The sequence below is a fragment of the Ranitomeya imitator genome, chromosome 9 (assembly GCF_032444005.1).
Source record: "Ranitomeya imitator isolate aRanImi1 chromosome 9, aRanImi1.pri, whole genome shotgun sequence".
In the NCBI taxonomy this organism is placed as follows: Eukaryota; Metazoa; Chordata; class Amphibia; order Anura; family Dendrobatidae; genus Ranitomeya; species Ranitomeya imitator.
In genome coordinates, this window is record NC_091290.1 from 25,564,496 (window position 1) to 25,583,413 (window position 18,918).

General features: G+C 41.2%; 1 protein-coding gene across 4 annotated transcripts in view; it reads left to right on the plus strand.

Moving 5' to 3' along the window:
* Nucleotides 1-18,918, plus strand: part of DKK3 (dickkopf WNT signaling pathway inhibitor 3) — a 413,056-nt gene that overhangs the window by 389,574 nt on the left and 4,564 nt on the right. For all 4 annotated transcript variants that reach the window (XM_069740188.1, XM_069740190.1, XM_069740191.1 and 1 more), the window contains 3 exons: nucleotides 9,934-10,026; nucleotides 10,397-10,535; nucleotides 12,428-12,581. In XM_069740188.1, coding sequence (XP_069596289.1) covers nucleotides 9,934-10,026; nucleotides 10,397-10,535; nucleotides 12,428-12,581 — 386 coding nt within the window. The remainder of the gene's footprint in view (nucleotides 1-9,933; nucleotides 10,027-10,396; nucleotides 10,536-12,427; nucleotides 12,582-18,918) is intronic.

The window sequence follows — 18,918 nt, forward strand, 5'->3', positions numbered from 1 at the left end:
ACAAAAGGAATTTGGACTGTACAGTACCAATAACGGCAGAGCTATCGAACCGCCTAGTGCGTTTAGGACAATTAGAAATAGCATGAGTAGAATCACCACAATAGAAACACAGTCTGTTCAGACGTCTGTGTTCTTGCCGTTCTACTTTAGTCATAGTCCTGTCGCACTGCATAGGCTCAGGTTTACTCTCAGACAATACCGCCAGATGGTGCACAGATTTAAGCTCGCGCAAGCGACGACCGATCTGAATGGCCAAGGACATAGACTCATTCAAACCAGCAGGCATAGGAAATCCCACCATTACATCCTTAAGAGCTTCAGAGAGACCCTTTCTGAACAAAGCCGCTAGTGCAGATTCATTCCACAGAGTGAGTACTGACCACTTCCTAAATTTCTGACAATATACTTCTACATCATCCTGACCCTGGCATAAAGCCAGCAGATTTTTCTCAGCCTGATCCACTGAATTAGGCTCATCGTAAAGCAATCCCAGCGCCTGGAAAAATGCATCAACATTACTCAATGCAGAATCTCCTGGTGCGAGAGAAAACGCCCAGTCCTGTGGGTCGCCGCGCAAAAAAGAAATAATAATCAAAACCTGTTGAATAGGATTACCAGAAGAATGAGGTTTCAAGGCCAAAAATAGCTTACAATTATTTCTGAAGCTCAGGAACTTAGTTCTGTCACCAAAAAACAAATCAGGAATCGGAATTCTTGGTTCTAGCATCGATTTCTGATCAATAGTATCTTGAATCTTTTGTACATTTACAACGAGATTATCCATTGAGGAGCACAGAGCCTGAATATCCATGTCCACAGCTGTGTCCTGAAGCACTCTAATGTCTAGGGGAAAAAAAAGACTGAAGACAGAGCTAAGAAAAAAAAATGCTGTCAGGATTTCTTTTTTCCCTCTATTGGGAATCATTGGTTGGCTCCTTGTACTGTTATGGCTGGCAATCAGGCAACACAGCGTGCAGTAATCAGCGCACATACAGAGATCTGGCAATAACCAAAAACAATAGGACGAGCTCTGAGACGTGGAATCTCTGTAGACTGCAGTACCTGATCTATCCTCACACAACTATAAGCAGCAGTGGATTGCGCCTATCACTACCTATGCAACTCGGCACTGCCTGAGGAGCTGACTAGCCTGAAGATAGAAATACAAGCCTGACTTACCTCAGAGAAATACCCCAAAGGAATAGGCAGCCCCCCACATATAATGACTGTTAGCAAGATGAAAAGACAAACGTAGGAATGAAATAGATTCAGCAAAGTGAGGCCCGATATTCTAGACAGAGCGAGGATAGCAAAGAGAACTATGCAGTCTACAAAAAACCCTAAAGCAGAACCACGCAAAGGGGCAAAAAGACCCACCGTGCCGAACTAACAGCACGGCGGTGCACCCCTTTGCTTCTCAGAGCTTCCAGCAAAAGTTAATAGCAAACTGGACAGAAAAAAACAGAAAACAAACTAGAAGCACTTATCTAGCAGAGCAGCAGGCCCAAGGAAAGATGCAGTAGCTCAGATCCAACACTGGAACATTGACAAGGAGCAAGGAAGACAGACTCAGGTGGAGCTAAATAGCAAGGCAGCCAACGAGCTCACCAAAACACCTGAGGGAGGAAGCCCAGAGACTGCAATACCACTTGTGACCACAGAAGTGAACTCAGCCACAGAATTCACAACAATTGTGTACAATATGGCAGTGCTTATATGTACTGTATGGTGGCATCATATGTTTAGCCTGTACTGAATGGTTACAACATGTTTATAGTATGGCAGTGTTATGTATACTGGATGGTGGCATGTGTACAGTATGGCAGCGGTATTTATGTATACTGGATGGTGGTATGTGTACAGTATGGCAGCGGTATTTATGTATACTGGATGGTGGCATGTGTACAGTATGGCAGTGGTATTTATGTATACTGGATGGTGGCATGTGTACAGTATGGCAGCGGTATTTATGTATACTGGATGGTGGTATGTGTACAGTATGGCAGCGGTATTTATGTATACTGGATGGTGGTATGTGTACAATATGTCAGTGTTTTTATGTATACTGGATGGTGGCATGTTTACAGTATGGCAGCGGTATTTATGTATACTGGATGGTGGCATGTGTACAGTATGGCAGTGTTATGTATACTGGATGGTGGCATGTGTACAGTATGGCAGCGGTATTTATGTATACTGGATGGTGGTATGTGTACAGTATGGCAGCGGTATTTATGTATACTGGATGGTGGCACGTGTACAGTATGGCAGCAGTATTTATGTATACTGGATGGTGGCATGTGTACAGTATGGCAGTGTTATGTATACTGGATGGTGGTATGTGTACAGTATGGCAGTGGTATTTATGTATACTGGATGGTGGCATGTGTACAGTATGGCAGTGTTATGTATACTGGATGCTGGCATGTGTACAGTATGGCAGCGGTATTTATTTATACTGGATGGTGGCATGTATACAGTATGGCAGTGTTATGTATACCGGATGGTGGTATGTGTACAGTATAGCAGTGGTATTTATGTATACTGGATGGTGGCACGTGTACAGTATGGCAGCAGTATTTATGTATACTGGATGGTGGCATGTGTACAGTATGGCAGTGTTATGTATACTGGATGGTGGTATGTGTACAGTATGGCAGCGGTATTTATGTATACTGGATGGTGGCATGTGTACAGTATGGCAGCGGTATTTATGTATACTGGATGGTGGCATGTGTACAGTATGGCAGTGTTATGTATACTGGATGATGGCACGTGTACAGTATGGCAGTGTTATGTATACTGGATGGTGGCATGTGTACAGTATAGCAGTGGTATTTATGTATACTGGATGGTGGCATGTGTACAGTATGGCAGTGTTATGTATACTGGATGGTGGCATGTGTACAGTATGGCAGCGGTATTTATGTATACTGGATGGTGGCATGTATACAGTATGGCAGTGTTATGTATACTGGATGGTGGTATGTGTACAGTATAGCAGTGGTATTTATGTATACTGGATGGTGGCACGTGTACAGTATGGCAGCAGTATTTATGTATACTGGATGGTGGCATGTGTACAGTATGGCAGTGTTATGTATACTGGATGGTGGTATGTGTACAGTATGGCAGCGGTATTTATGTATACTGGATGGTGGCATGTGTACAGTATGGCAGTGTTATGTATACTGGATGGTGGCATGTGTACAGTATGGCAGCGGTATTTATGTATACTGGATGGTGGCATGTATACAGTATGGCAGTGTTATGTATACTGGATGGTGGTATGTGTACAGTATGGCAGTGGTATTTATGTATACTGGATGGTGGCACGTGTACAGTATGGCAGTGTTATGTATACTGGATGGTGGTATGTGTACAGTATAGCAGTGGTATTTATGTATACTGGATGGTGGCATGTGTACAGTATGGCAGTGTTATGTATACTGGATGCTGGCATGTGTACAGTATGGCAGCGGTATTTATGTATACTGGATGGTGGCATGTATACAGTATGGCAGTGTTATGTATACCGGATGGTGGTATGTGTACAGTATAGCAGTGGTATTTATGTATACTGGATGGTGGCACGTGTACAGTATGGCAGCAGTATTTATGTATACTGGATGGTGGCATGTGTACAGTATGGCAGTGTTATGTATACTGGATGGTGGTATGTGTACAGTATGGCAGCGGTATTTATGTATACTGGATGGTGGCATGTGTACAGTATGGCAGCGGTATTTATGTATACTGGATGGTGGCATGTGTACAGTATGGCAGTGTTATGTATACTGGATGGTGGCATGTGTACAGTATGGCAGCGGTATTTATGTATACTGGATGGTGGCATGTATACAATATGGCAGTGTTATGTATACTGGATGGTGGTATGTGTACAGTATGGCAGTGGTATGTATACTGGATGGTGGTATGTGTACAGTATAGCAGTGGTATTTATGTATACTGGATGGTGGCATGTGTACAGTATGGCAGTGTTATGTATACTGGATGGTGGCATGTGTACAGTATGGCAGCGGTATTTATGTATACTGGATGGTGGCATGTATACAGTATGGCAGTGTTATGTATACTGGATGGTGGTATGTGTACAGTATAGCAGTGGTATTTATGTATACTGGATGGTGGCACGTGTACAGTATGGCAGCAGTATTTATGTATACTGGATGGTGGCATGTGTACAGTATGGCAGTGTTATGTATAATGGATGGTGGTATGTGTACAGTATGGCAGCGGTATTTATGTATACTGGATGGTGGCATGTGTACAGTATGGCAGCGGTATTTATGTATACTGGATGGTGGCATGTATACAGTATGGCAGTGTTATGTATACTGGATGGTGGTATGTGTACAGTATGGCAGTGGTATTTATGTATACTGGATGGTGGCACGTGTACAGTATGGCAGTGTTATGTATACTGGATGGTGGTATGTGTACAGTATGGCAGTGGTATTTATGTATACTGGATGGTGGCATGTGTACAGTATGGCAGTGTTATGTATACTGGATGGTGGCATGTGTACAGTATGGCAGCGGTATTTATGTATACTGGATGGTGGCATGTATACAGTATGGCAGTGTTATGTATACTGGATGGTGGCATGTGTACAGTATGGCAGCGGTATTTATGTATACTGGATGGTGGCACGTGTACAGTATGGCAGCGGTATTTATGTATACTGGATGGTGGCATGTGTACAGTATGGCAGTGTTATGTATACTGGATGGTGGTATGTGTACAGTATGGCAGCGGTATTTATGTATACTGGATGGTGGCATGTGTACAGTATGGCAGCGGTATTTATGTATACTGGATGGTGGCATGTGTACAGTATGGCAGTGTTATGTATACTGGATGGTGGCATGTGTACAGTATGGCAGCGGTATTTATGTATACTGGATGGTGGCATGTATACAGTATGGCAGTGTTATGTATACTGGATGGTGGTATGTGTACAGTATGGCAGTGGTATTTATGTATACTGGATGGTGGCACGTGTACAGTATGGCAGTGTTATGTATACTGGATGGTGGTATGTGTACAGTATAGCAGTGGTATTTATGTATACTGGATGGTGGCATGTGTACAGTATGGCAGTGTTATGTATACTGGATGGTGGCATGTGTACAGTATGGCAGCGGTATTTATGTATACTGGATGGTGGCATGTATACAGTATGGCAGTGTTATGTATACTGGATGGTGTTATGTGTACAGTATAGCAGTGGTATTTATATATACTGGATGGTGGCACGTGGACAGTATGGCAGCGGTATTTATGTATACTGGATGGTGGCATGTGTACAGTATGGCAGTGTTATGTATACTGGATGGTGGTATGTGTACAGTATGGCAGCGGTATTTATGTATACTGGATGGTGGCATGTGTACAGTATGGCAGTGTTATGTATACTGGATGGTGGTATGTGTACAGTATGGCAGCGGTATTTATGTATACTGGATGGTGGCATGTATACAGTATGGCAGTGTTATGTATACTGGATGGTGGTATGTGTACAGTATGGCAGTGGTATTTATGTATACTGGATGGTGGCACGTGTACAGTATGGCAGCGGTATTTATGTATGGTAGATGGTGGCATGTGCACAATATGGCAGTGTTTTTATGTACTGGATGGTGGCATGTGTACACTATGGCAGTGTTATGTATACTGGATGGTGGTATGTGTACAGTATGGCAGCGGTATTTATGTATACTGGATGGTGGCATGTGTACAGTATGGCAGCGGTATTTATGTATACTGGATGGTGGCATGTGTACAGTATGGCAGCGGTATTTATGTATACTGGATGGTGGCATGTGTACAGTATGGCAGTGTTACGTATACTGGATGGTGGTATGTGTACAGTATGGCAGCAGTATTTATGTATACTGGATGGTGGCATGTGTACAGTATGGCAGCGGTATTTATGTATACTGGATGGTGGCATGTGTACAGTTTGGCAGCGGTATTTATGTATACTGGATGGTGGTATGTGTACAATATGTCAGTGTTTTTATGTATACTGGATGGTGGCATGTGTACAGTATGGCATCGGTATTTATGTATACTGGATGGTGGCACGTGTACAGTATGGCAGTGATATTTATGTATACTGGATGGTGGCATGTGTACAGTTTGGCAGCGGTATTTATGTATACTGGATGGTGGTATGTGTACAATATGTCAGTGTTTTTATGTATACTGGATGGTGGCATGTGTACAGTATGGCAGCGGTATTTATGTATACTGGATGGTGATGTGTGCAGTATGGCAGTGGTATTTATGTATACTGGATGGTGGTATGTGTACAGTTTGGCAGCGGTATTTATGTATACTGGATGGTGGTATGTGTACAATATGTCAGTGTTTTTATGTATACTGGATGGTGGCATGTGTACAGTATGGCAGCGGTATTTATGTATACTGGATGGTGGCATGTGTACAGTATGGCAGTGTTACGTATACTGGATGGTGGTATGTGTACAGTATGGCAGCGGTATTTATGTATACTGGATGGTGGCATGTGTACAGTATGGCAGCGGTATTTATGTATACTGGATGGTGGCATGTGTACAGTTTGGCAGCGGTATTTATGTATACTGGATGGTGGTATGTGTACAATATGTCAGTGTTTTTATGTATACTGTATGGTGGCATGTGTACAGTATGGCATCGGTATTTATGTATACTGGATGGTGGCAAGTGTACAGTATGGCAGTGATATTTATGTATACTGGATGGTGGCATGTGTACAGTTTGGCAGCGGTATTTATGTATACTGGATGGTGGTATGTGTACAATATGTCAGTGTTTTTATGTATACTGGATGGTGGCATGTGTACAGTATGGCAGCGGTATTTATGTATACTGGATGGTGGCATGTGTACAGTATGGCAGTGTTACGTATACTGGATGGTGGTATGTGTACAGTATGGCAGCGGTATTTATGTATACTGGATGGTGGCATGTGTACAGTATGGCAGCGGTATTATGTATACTGGATAGTGGCATGTGTACAGTTTGGCAGCGGTATTTATGTGTACTGGATGGTGGTATGTGTACAATATGTCAGTGTTTTTATGTATACTGGATGGTGGCATGTGTACAGTATGGCATCGGTATTTATGTATACTGGATGGTGGCACGTGTACAGTATGGCAGTGATATTTATGTATACTGGATGGTGGCATGTGTACAGTTTGGCAGCGGTATTTATGTATACTGGATGGTGGTATGTGTACAATATGTCAGTGTTTTTATGTATACTGGATGGTGGCATGTGTACAGTATGGCAGCGGTATTTATGTATACTGGATGGTGATGTGTGCAGTATGGCAGTGGTATTTATGTATACTGGATGGTGGTATGTGTACAATATGTCAGTGTTTTTATGTATACTGGATGGTGGCATGTGTACAGTATGGCAGCGGTATTTATGTATACTGGATGGTGATGTGTACAGTATGGCAGTGGTATTTATGTATACTGGATGGTGATGTGTGCAGTATGGCAGTGGTATTTATGTATACTGGATGGTGGTATGTGTACAGTTTGGCAGCGGTATTTATGTATACTGGATGGTGGTATGTGTACAATATGTCAGTGTTTTTATGTATACTGGATGGTGGCATGTGTACAGTATGGCAGCGGTATTTATGTATACTGGATGGTGATGTGTACAGTATGGCAGTGGTATTTATGTATACTGGATGGTGGCATGTGTACAGTTTGGCAGCGGTATTTATGTATACTGGATGGTGGTATGTGTACAATATGTCAGTGTTTTTATGTATACTGGATGGTGGCATGTGTACAGTATGGCAGCGGTATTTATGTATACTGGATGGTGATGTGTACAGTATGGCAGTGGTATTTATGTATACTGGATGGTGGTATGTGTACAGTATGGAAGTGGTATTTATGTATGCTAGATGGTGGCATGTATATACAGCGCCCCAGAGACCTGGTCGTTGCAGTATGACGCTCTGCCACTAAGGGGAGTGATGGTACGTCTGATGGCACTAAAGGAGTTCTCCTGACCAGGTATCACCAGAACACATTACACCTCACACTCCGACCACTAGGGGGAGAAAAAGGCTTTATTTATTGGGCCACTCCTCACACTGGTAAAACTAGGGGCTGGGGAGGAAGTTAGTCAGAAGCTGACTGGGTTGGATTCAGGCAACATCCCGTGGCAGGGGGTGTTGCAGGGAGAAGACACAGGGGGGTCCATGTCGGGCGTGGGAACCTGGCAGGTGCCTAGCGAACAGAGCAGAACGGAACGGAACCGCGCCTGCACCTCCTTGCGGCGGTATCCTAAGAAAGAGACAAGAAAGGGAAGGATATTGTGGAACAGTGTAAACGAGATCAAGCAAAAAGGAGAGCCAGTAGGAGTCATGCCGTGAGACCGAGGCAACATCTTACTGAGGCGCATAGTCGGTGGCCGGAACACCGCGGGAGTAACTGACTCTAGGCCTTACTTCGAACTCCGCAGGACAGTTAATTATAGGTTGGCTGTCTACCTTAAATTTCCTAAGAAGACATAGGGGGCAACAGTGGGAGAGGGGCGTCTCTAGGGTCCCGGAAGACCTCCAGGCCTTCCCGTCATACGGGTGCGTCCTAGCCAAAACATATCTGGGGGACGAGAAACTAGTAACATCTGGAACTAAAGAAAGAGAGAGAATTAGAAAGAACGAACGAACGAGAACAGCAGTTGTGAGGACTATTCCGAATGCTCAGCAGGGTAGGACTACAACACACAGGCGCTAGTGGTGGGCAACGATTTCCATCTGCGAGGGAAACTCTGGAAGTGCCCATCGGACCGGCCGGTCTCAGACAGCCCTGTTAAACGTGCTCTGGATTGAGGATCCTGAAGTCTTCAGTAAAGAGGTAAAGAGACTGCAACCCTGTGTCCTCGTTATTGACTGCACCCTCTCACCATCACCACCTACACCAATGGGAAGCCCTGGGGACATACTTCACCTGTGGGAAGGTATACCATCCAGCTGCCATTCCATCATCCCAGCGGACCCCACAGCAGCGTCGGTCACCCTGACCGAACACCACAGGTGGCGTCACGAACCCCTGACAGACTGTACCACCTTTATTGGACGCCCCTTAGCAGGGTCACGGACCGGGTCTAGCCACCGTGACAGCCTCAGAACCGAACCAGAGAGGCCCGGTACCGAGAACTCGTGGCCCTGTGTCTGGGGGCGATCCATGTACAATATGGCAGTGTTTATGTACTGGATGGTGGCATGTGTACAGTATGGCAGCAGTATTTATGAATGCTAGATGGTGGCATGTGTACAATATGGCAGTGTTTTTATGTACTGGATGGTGGCATGTGTACAGTATGGCAGCAGTATTTATGTATGCTAGATGGTGGCATGTGTACAATATGTCAGTGTTTTTATGTACTGGATGGTGGCATGTGTACAGTATGGCAGCAGTATTTATGTATGCTAGATGGTGGCATGTGTACAATATGTCAGTGTTTTTATGTGCTGGATGGTGACATGTGTACAGTATAGCAGCAGTATTTATGTATGCTAGATGGTGGCATGTGTACAATATGTCAGTGTTTTTATGTGCTGGATGGTGGCATTAATGATCTGTACAGTAATCCAGCATTATGCTGCATAGTAGCATTCGTTATATGTACACTACTGCAGCATGAATTACCTGTATGTATGGTAGCACAATTTACATATACTGCTATACTCCACATACATTTGGTGATATTTTTATTCATTTTATATTGATGTTTTTGATGAGAAGTTTTCATTTTAATATACATAATTCAGATACAAAAGAATAGTAACTTCCAACATTAGAGGCTGACAATATATCACTGATGGGTGACTTGTCTTCTCACGCTCCTCACATACGTGTCATTATAGGAGTGCATCGTGGACGAAGACTGCAGGGCCGGAAATTACTGTCATCTATCAAGCGTTAACTACAGGTGCCTGCCCTGTAAGGAGGAGGAGACGGTGAGAATGGAGGCGTTCTGACAACTTTTACCAGGTCTTTTACTAAAATAGTCGCAGTAATTTGGAATACACCAGTCGCATCCAGATCTGCATTCACAATTCTCCCGGCTCTTACTCTTTAGGACCTTTGGGCAGAGAAACATTATTAATGTGCAGCTCTGGATGTGAGTAGAGATGGGGAGAACAATTGATGTGGAACTCCAGATACAGGAAATCTACTAATGTCAGTTGGTTTTTAAAAAAGAGAGAAAAAAGTGACGAAGTAATAAATTGACCTTTTTTTTATATAAAATAGCGTAAAATTAGTGATTTATGTATTGGCCGCAATCTGCGGTTGTTTTTCTTATGAGATTTTCTCTTGGTTCTGCAGTGCGCAAGGGACGGAGAGTGCTGCGAGGGGCGGCTGTGTGTGTGGGGACAGTGCCGAAAGTCCCTCAAGGGTCAGAGCGGGACGATCTGTGAAAGTCCGCAGGACTGCGGCCCGGGGCTGTGCTGTGCAATGCATGCAAGTAAGTATAAACTCATACTGTATTCAGCCTACTCCCCAGCCGATCAGTTAATGATGACTCTTTGCGTCATGTCTTATACTCTAGTCACATACAAAGTTTGCATTCAGCGTTCCTGGGACACTTTTCTTTATTTGTTTTATTCCTCCTGTTTTTCAAAGAGCCCCCAATTTTTTTTTTCCATAAGCATAGCCACATGAGGACTCGTTTTTTTGCCATTTTTCCAAGTGTCCCAGAAGCCACAACTTAACACAACAACGCCACAACGCGCGTTCTAATGGAGGATGACAACAACCTGATTCTAATGTGATATAACTTAGGATAAAAGAAAATGAGCAAATACCCAGCAGTAAGTAATAAGTAAATGGCACACGTAAATAACATAAGGGACTTAGCTGACATTATTTTGATCAAAAAAGCATAAAAGCCATCCCTCCACGACAAGGTGTACCCCAATCGGGAAGGACCTATAACATAGGATAAAAACAAAATGGGCAAATAAGTAACTAACACATGTAAGTAAATAAATAAGCAGAAAGTAAATAAAGTAAATACCACATGTAAGTAAATGGCACACGTAAATAACATAAGGGACTTAGTTGACATTATTTTGATTAAAAAAGCATAAAAGCCATCCCGCCACGACAAGGTGTACCCCATTCGGGAAGGTCCTATAACATAGTTACTTATTTGCCCATTTTGTTTTTATCCTATGTTATAGGTCCTTCCCGAATGGGGTACACCTTGTCGTGGCAGGATGGCTTTTATGCTTTTTTAATCAAAATAATGTCAACTAAGTCCCCTATGTTATTTACATGTTCTATGTTCTATTCACTTACATGTGGTACTTACTTTATTTACTTTCTGTTTATTTATTTACTTACATGTGTTAGTTACTTATTTGCCCATTTTGTTTTTATCCTAACACATGTAAGTAAATAAATAAGCAGAAAGTAAATAAAGTAAATACCACATGTAAGTAAATAGAGCATAGAACATGTAAATAACATAGGGGACTTAGTTGACATTATTTTGTTCAAAAAAGCATAAAAGCCATCCTGCCACGACAAGGTGTACCCCAATCGGGAAGGTCCTATAACAGGATAAAAACACAATGGACAAATAAGTAAATAGCACATATAAGTAAATAAGCAGAAAGTAAATAAGTAAATACCACATGTAAGTAAATAGAACATGTAAATAACATAGGGGACTTGGTTGACACTATTTTGATCAAAAAAAGCATAAAGGCCATCCCACCATGACAAGTTGTACCCCAATCGGGATGGTCCTATCTCTTGTATGTGCCAGCAGGCCTTAATAAATAGGGGCAATGCAGGACCCAGGTCTTATTGTTTAGACACCTACCCATGGAAAGCTATATAATTTTAAATGCTGCTGTCCTACATCAACAACGCCGCCTAAAGGAGCAGGGCGCTGCTATTAGAGGCAAGTGCTGGCCGTATATCCCACCATTACTGTGGCTGCTTTATTCTGGAGGGGGTCTGAGACCGATCACACTGATGGGGTTAGGATAAAGACCACCATCAGCAATCTCAGGAAACCAGGGCTGTGCAGCCTCACGTGTCTCTGCTGCCCCCTAGTGGCCACTGAGCATGCAGCGCAGGCTCGTTGCAAAATTTATGCTACATATAAATATTTGGTCTTGGAAAAGTTTATGTCGAAACAGATTAAAACGATTGAGATCCTTCTAATGAGCAGCCAGAACAATTCTAATTGCAGCTTTGGATGTGAGTGGAGAAAAGCTGCAACGAATCGCAAGAAAAGTAAAGTAGATGCGTATTATAAATAAATGCAAACTGTGAAATAAGACACGTAATGGTGTCCTGGCGGCAGCTTCACAGTCCCTGATTAACGCTCTGGTCTTCCTGCAGGTCTCCTGTTTCCTGTGTGCACCCCGCTGCCTGGTAAGGGGGAACAGTGCCAAAATCTGAACCCATTACTTGATCTCTTCGCTTGGGAGTTAGAATCTGATGCCCCTGCGAACCTTTGCCCCTGTCCAAGAGGACTTGTCTGCCAGCCTGAAAGGTGACGACTAGCATGCAAACAGTTAATGCCACAGGCAGATGCTCACAAGGTCTCATTTCTAGTGCCTGTGAATGGTGGAACAGAAAGCAAATAAATTGGGCAGGATTACACACTGTGCAAAAATGGATAGAGAGAACCACTCCAAAAGAGAGCACACCGCTATATAATTATATATAAAGAGGCAAAACTTTTATTGATACAAAAATATAAAAACACTTAAAAAATTCATGTATACAACAACATCCCCAGTGCTACTGCCAAAATACAAAAGGTCATGATATATATAGTACAGATACATAGATAATATGCATAGTCATAATGAAAAAACGACCTAGAATATAGAAAATACCATAAACACACACCCCGGAAAGGTATAGAACCGATGGGCAATAACCACCGATAAAACCAACCATGAAGCAACACTCCCTAAGGCAAATATACCAGAAATACCTGTATGCAGACGCAAGATTATACTGTCAGTGGTCACAAGACAGCAGCATAGAGGACAGCAAAGAGAGGTAAGTATTGCACCAGAGGCCACAAGGCACATGAAACTGGGAGTCCTGGATGAAAAGCTGTGCCAAAATCCATGACCACAGCCTAGAATAAGTAAGAATCAGCAGAACCCACATATAACACAGCTGAAATAGAGGTGCTGCACCTCTATTTCAGCTGCGTTATATGTGGATTCTGCATCTGTGAGACCCTTATGTGAAGCCATAGGCAGTAAGGGACTACACCACTGCAGCGCAAGGGAAGGCTACTGATTTCCACCTGGACAAGGGAACTCTGGACTTGCCTCCAAACCGGCCGGACTATGCCTGCCCTGTGATCTGGTGCTCTGGACTGTGAATGCTGAAGTCTCCAGTAAAGGTAAAGAGACTGCAACCCTGTGTCCTCGTTCTTCTCTGCGCCTCTCACCATCCACCATCTACACACTGGGAAGCCCTGGGGACATACTTCACCTGTGGGAAGGTATACCATCTAGCTGCCATTCCATCACCCCAGCGGACCCCTTAAAGCAGCGTCGGTCACCCTGACCGAATACCACAGGTGGCTTCAAGAACAAAAATTCTTTCCCTTTAAAGACCTTTCCCATTTAATACGGACGTCCCAGGGCCACAGACCGGGTCAACCACCGTGACATCCCCCTGCGAACCGCAGGACCCGGTACCGAGTAACTCAGTGCCCTGACGGGGTGCTCCAATTGATTTCTCCGTTATAAACTATGGTTTATGTACAAAACTGATATAATATTAAGGGTGGAATGGAAATGCAAGAAGTCTGATAGAAACGCGTGCTGCAACATAAAATGCCGAGAGCATTGAACAATCTACATTCTGCAGTCACACGTACAATGCTGAGAACAAATTGGCGTCAGCACTCTACTAATATATGATGTACAAGAGATCCTGATAGAATTCAGGAAGCCTTATATTCACTTATATGTGATGCAAATACATTGTGGTCACTGATAAACAAAATGGAGAAACAGCGAGCGAATGCAAGATGCAGAGCATCAGATGTGTAATACGGAGCAATAAGCAATCCAAAATATCATGTAGATGGCAACCCAGTGACTGACCTAATGCAGAGCGATGTAATCTATTATATACAATTCAGAGAGCGATATAATGTATTATATACAATCCAGAGAGCGATGTAATGTATTATATACAATCCAGAGAGCGATGAAATGTATTATATACAATCCAGAGAGCGATGAAATGTATTATATACAATCCAGAGAGCGATGAAATGTATTATATACAATCCATAGAGCGCTGTAATGTATTATATGCAAACCAGAGAGCGATGTAATGTATTATACATAATCCAGAGAGCGATATAATGTATTATATACAATCCAGAGAGCGATGTAATGTATTATATGCAATCCAGAGAGCGATGTAATGTATTATACACAATCCAGAGAGCGATGTAATGTATTATATACAATCCAGGGAGCGATGTAATGTATTCTATACAATCCAGAGAGCGATGTAATGTATTATATACAATCCAGAGAGCGATGTAATGTATTATACACAATCCAGGGAGCGATGTAATGTATTCTATACAATCCAGAGAGCGATGTAATGTATTATATACAATCCAGAGAGCGATGTAATGTATTATACACAATCCAGAGAGCGATGTAATGTATTCTATACAATCCATAGAGCGATGTAATGTATTATACACAATCCAGGGAGCGATGTAATGTATTCTATACAATCCAGAGAGCGATGTAATGTATTATACATAATCCAGAGAGCGATGTAATGTATTATATACAATCCAGATAGCGATGTAATGTATTATACACAATCCAGATAGCGATGTAATGTATTATACATAATCCAGAGAGCGATGTAATGTATTATATACAATCCAGAGAGCGATGTAATGTATTATATACAATCCAGAGAGCGATGTAATGTATTCTATACAATCCATAGAGCGATGTAATCTACCATATACAATCCAGGGAGCGATATAATGTATTCTATACAATCCATAGAGCGATGTAATGTATTATACATAATCCAGAGAGCGATGTAATGTATTATATACAATCCAGATAGCGATGTAATGTATTATACACAATCCAGAGAGCGATGTAATGTATTATATACAATCCAGATAGCGATGTAATGTATTATACACAATCCAGAGAGCGATGTAATGTATTATATACAATCCAGAGAGCGATGTACTGTATTATACACAATCCAGAGAGCGATATAATGTATTATATACAATCCAGAGAGCGATGGAATGTATTATACACAATCCAGAGAGCGATGTAATGTATTATATACAATCCACATAGCGATGTAATGTATTATATACAATCCAGAGAGCGATGTAATGTATTATATACAATCCAGAGAGCGATGTAATGTATTATACACAATCCAGATAGCGATGTAATGTATTATACACAATCCAGAGAGCGATGTAATGTATTATATACAATCCAGAGAGCGATGTAATGTATTCTATACAATCCATAGAGCGATGTAATCTACCATATACAATCCAGAGAGCGATGTAATGTATTATATACAATCCAGATAGCGATGTAATGTATTATACACAATCCAGATAGCGATGTAATGTATTATATACAATCCATAGAGCGATGTAATGTATTCTATACAATCCAGAGAGCGATGTAATCTACCATATACAATCCAGAGAGCGATGTAATGTATTATATACAATCCAGATAGCGATGTAATGTATTATACACAATCCAGAGAACGATGTAATGTATTATACACAATCCATAGAGCGATGTAATGTATTCTATACAATCCAGAGAGCGATGTAATGTATTATATACAATCCAGAGAGCGATGTAATCTACCATATACAATCCAGGGAGCGATGTAATGTATTATATACAATTCATAGAGCGATATAATGTAGTATATACAATCCAGAGAGCGATGTAATGTATTATATACAATCCAGAGAGCGATGTAATGTATTATATACAATCCAGGGAGCAATGTAATGTATTATACACAATCCAGGGAGCGATGTAATGTATTATATACAATTCATAGAGCGATATAATGTATTATACACAATCCAGAGAGCGATGTAATGTATTATATACAATCCACATAGCGATGTAATGTATTATACACAATCCAGAGAGCGATGTAATGTATTATATACAATCCAGATAGCGATGTAATGTATTATACACAATCCAGAGAGCGATGTAATGTATTATATACAATCCAGAGAGCGATGTACTGTATTATACACAATCCAGAGAGCGATATAATGTATTATATACAATCCAGAGAGCGATGTAATGTATTATACACAATCCAGAGAGCGATGTAATGTATTATATACAATCCACATAGCGATGTAATGTATTATATACAATCCAGAGAGCGATGTAATGTATTATATACAATCCAGAGAGCGATGTAATGTATTATACACAATCCAGAGAGCGATGTAATGTATTATATACAATCCACATAGCGATGTAATGTATTATATACAATCCAGAGAGCGATGTAATGTATTATACACAATCCAGAGAGCGATGTAATGTATTATATACAATCCAGAGAGCGATGTAATCTACCATATACAATCCAGAGCGATGTAATGTATTATATACAATCCAGAGCGATGTAATGTATTATACACAATCCAGAGAGCGATGTAATCTATTATATACAATCCAGAGAGCGATGTAATGTATTATATACAATCCAGAGAGCGATGTAATCTACCATATACAATCCAGAGAGCGATGTAATGTATTATATACAATCCAGAGAGCGATGTAATCTACCATATACAACCCAGAGCGATGTAATGTATTATATACAATCCAGAGAGCGATGTAATGTATTATACACAATCCAGAGAACGATGTAATGTATTATATACAATCCATAGAGCGATGTAATGTATTCTATACAATCCAGAGAGCGATGTAATCTACCATATACAATCCAGGGAGCGATGTAATGTATTATATACAATTCATAGAGCGATATAATGTAGTATATACAATCCAGAGAGCGATGTAATGTATTATATACAATCCAGAGAGCGATGTAATGTATTATATACAATCCAGGGAGCAATGTAATGTATTATATACAATTCATAGAGCGATATAATGTATTATATACAATCCAGAGAGCGATGTAATGTATTATATACAATCCACATAGCGATGTAATGTATTATACACAATCCAGAGAGCGATGTAATGTATTATACACAATCCAGGGAGCGATGTAATGTATTATATACAATTCATAGAGCGATATAATGTATTATACACAATCCAGAGAGCGATGTAATGTATTATATACAATCCACATAGCGATGTAATGTATTATACACAATCCAGAGAGCGATGTAATGTATTCTATACAATCCATAGAGCGATGTAATGTATTATACACAATCCAGAGAGCGATGTAATGTATTATATACAATCCATAGAGCGATGTAATCTACCATATACAATCCAGAGAGCGATGTAATGTATTCTATACAATCCATAGAGCAATGTAATGTATTATACACAATCCAGAGAGCGATGTAATGTATTATACACAATCCAGAGAGCGATGTAATGTATTCTATACAATCCATAGAGCGATGTAATGTATTATACACAATCCAGAGAGCGATGTAATGTATTATATACAATCCAGAGAGCGATGTAATGTATTCTATACAATCCATAGAGCGATGTAATCTACCATATACAATCCAGGGAGCGATGTAATGTATTCTATACAATCCATAGAGCGATGTAATGTATTATACACAATCAAGAGAGCGATGTAATGTATTATACACAATCCAGAGAGCGATGTAATGTATTATACACAATCCAGAGAGCGATGTAATGTATTCTATACAATCCAGAGAGCGATGTAATGTATTATATACAATCCAGATAGCGATGTAATGTATTATATACAATCCAGATAGTGATGTAATGTATTCTATACAATCCAGAGAGCGATATAATGTATCATATACAAAGCAGATAGTGTTTTAGTGTTTAGTACACCAGGCATTATCTTTCCTTTGAGAAATATTCTATACAGGGAACATTTAATGTACCTCCTAAAATGGAAGTATATAGAGCTTCATCGTAACCAATATACACTGCTCAAAAAAATAAGGATGAACCCTAAAATACCACATCCCAGATATCACTGAATGAAATATTCCAATTGCAAATCTTTTATTCATTACATAATGGAATGAGAACAATAAAACATAAAAATGATCAATGTAATTCAAAATGAATGTCCCATGTAGGTCTGGATTTGGAATGATGCTCAAAATCAAAGTGGAAAATCAAATTACAGGCTGATCCAATTTAATTGGAAATGCCTCAAGACCAGGAAATTATGTTCCATAATGTAAATGCGTTCACCCCTAGAGGTCCTGTGCAGAAGCATGAGGAGGTGTCTACAACCCACAGAAGTGGCTCAGGTAGCACAGCTCATCCAGGATGGCACACCAATGTGAGCTGTGGCAAGAAGGGTAGCTGTGTGTGTCAGCAAAGTGTCCAGAGCATGGAGCAGATACCAGGAGACAGGCCAGTGCACCAGGAGACGTGGAGGGGGCCGTAGGAAGGCTACAACCCAGCAGCAGGACCGCTACCTCCTCCTTTGTGCAAGCAGGCCACGACCATCCATGTTCTGTTCAAACTGTCAGAAACAGACTCCATGAGGATGGTATGAGTGCCGGATGTCCACAGGTGGGTGTTGTTCTCACAGCCCAACACCATGCAGGACGATTGGCAGATTCAACATTGGTG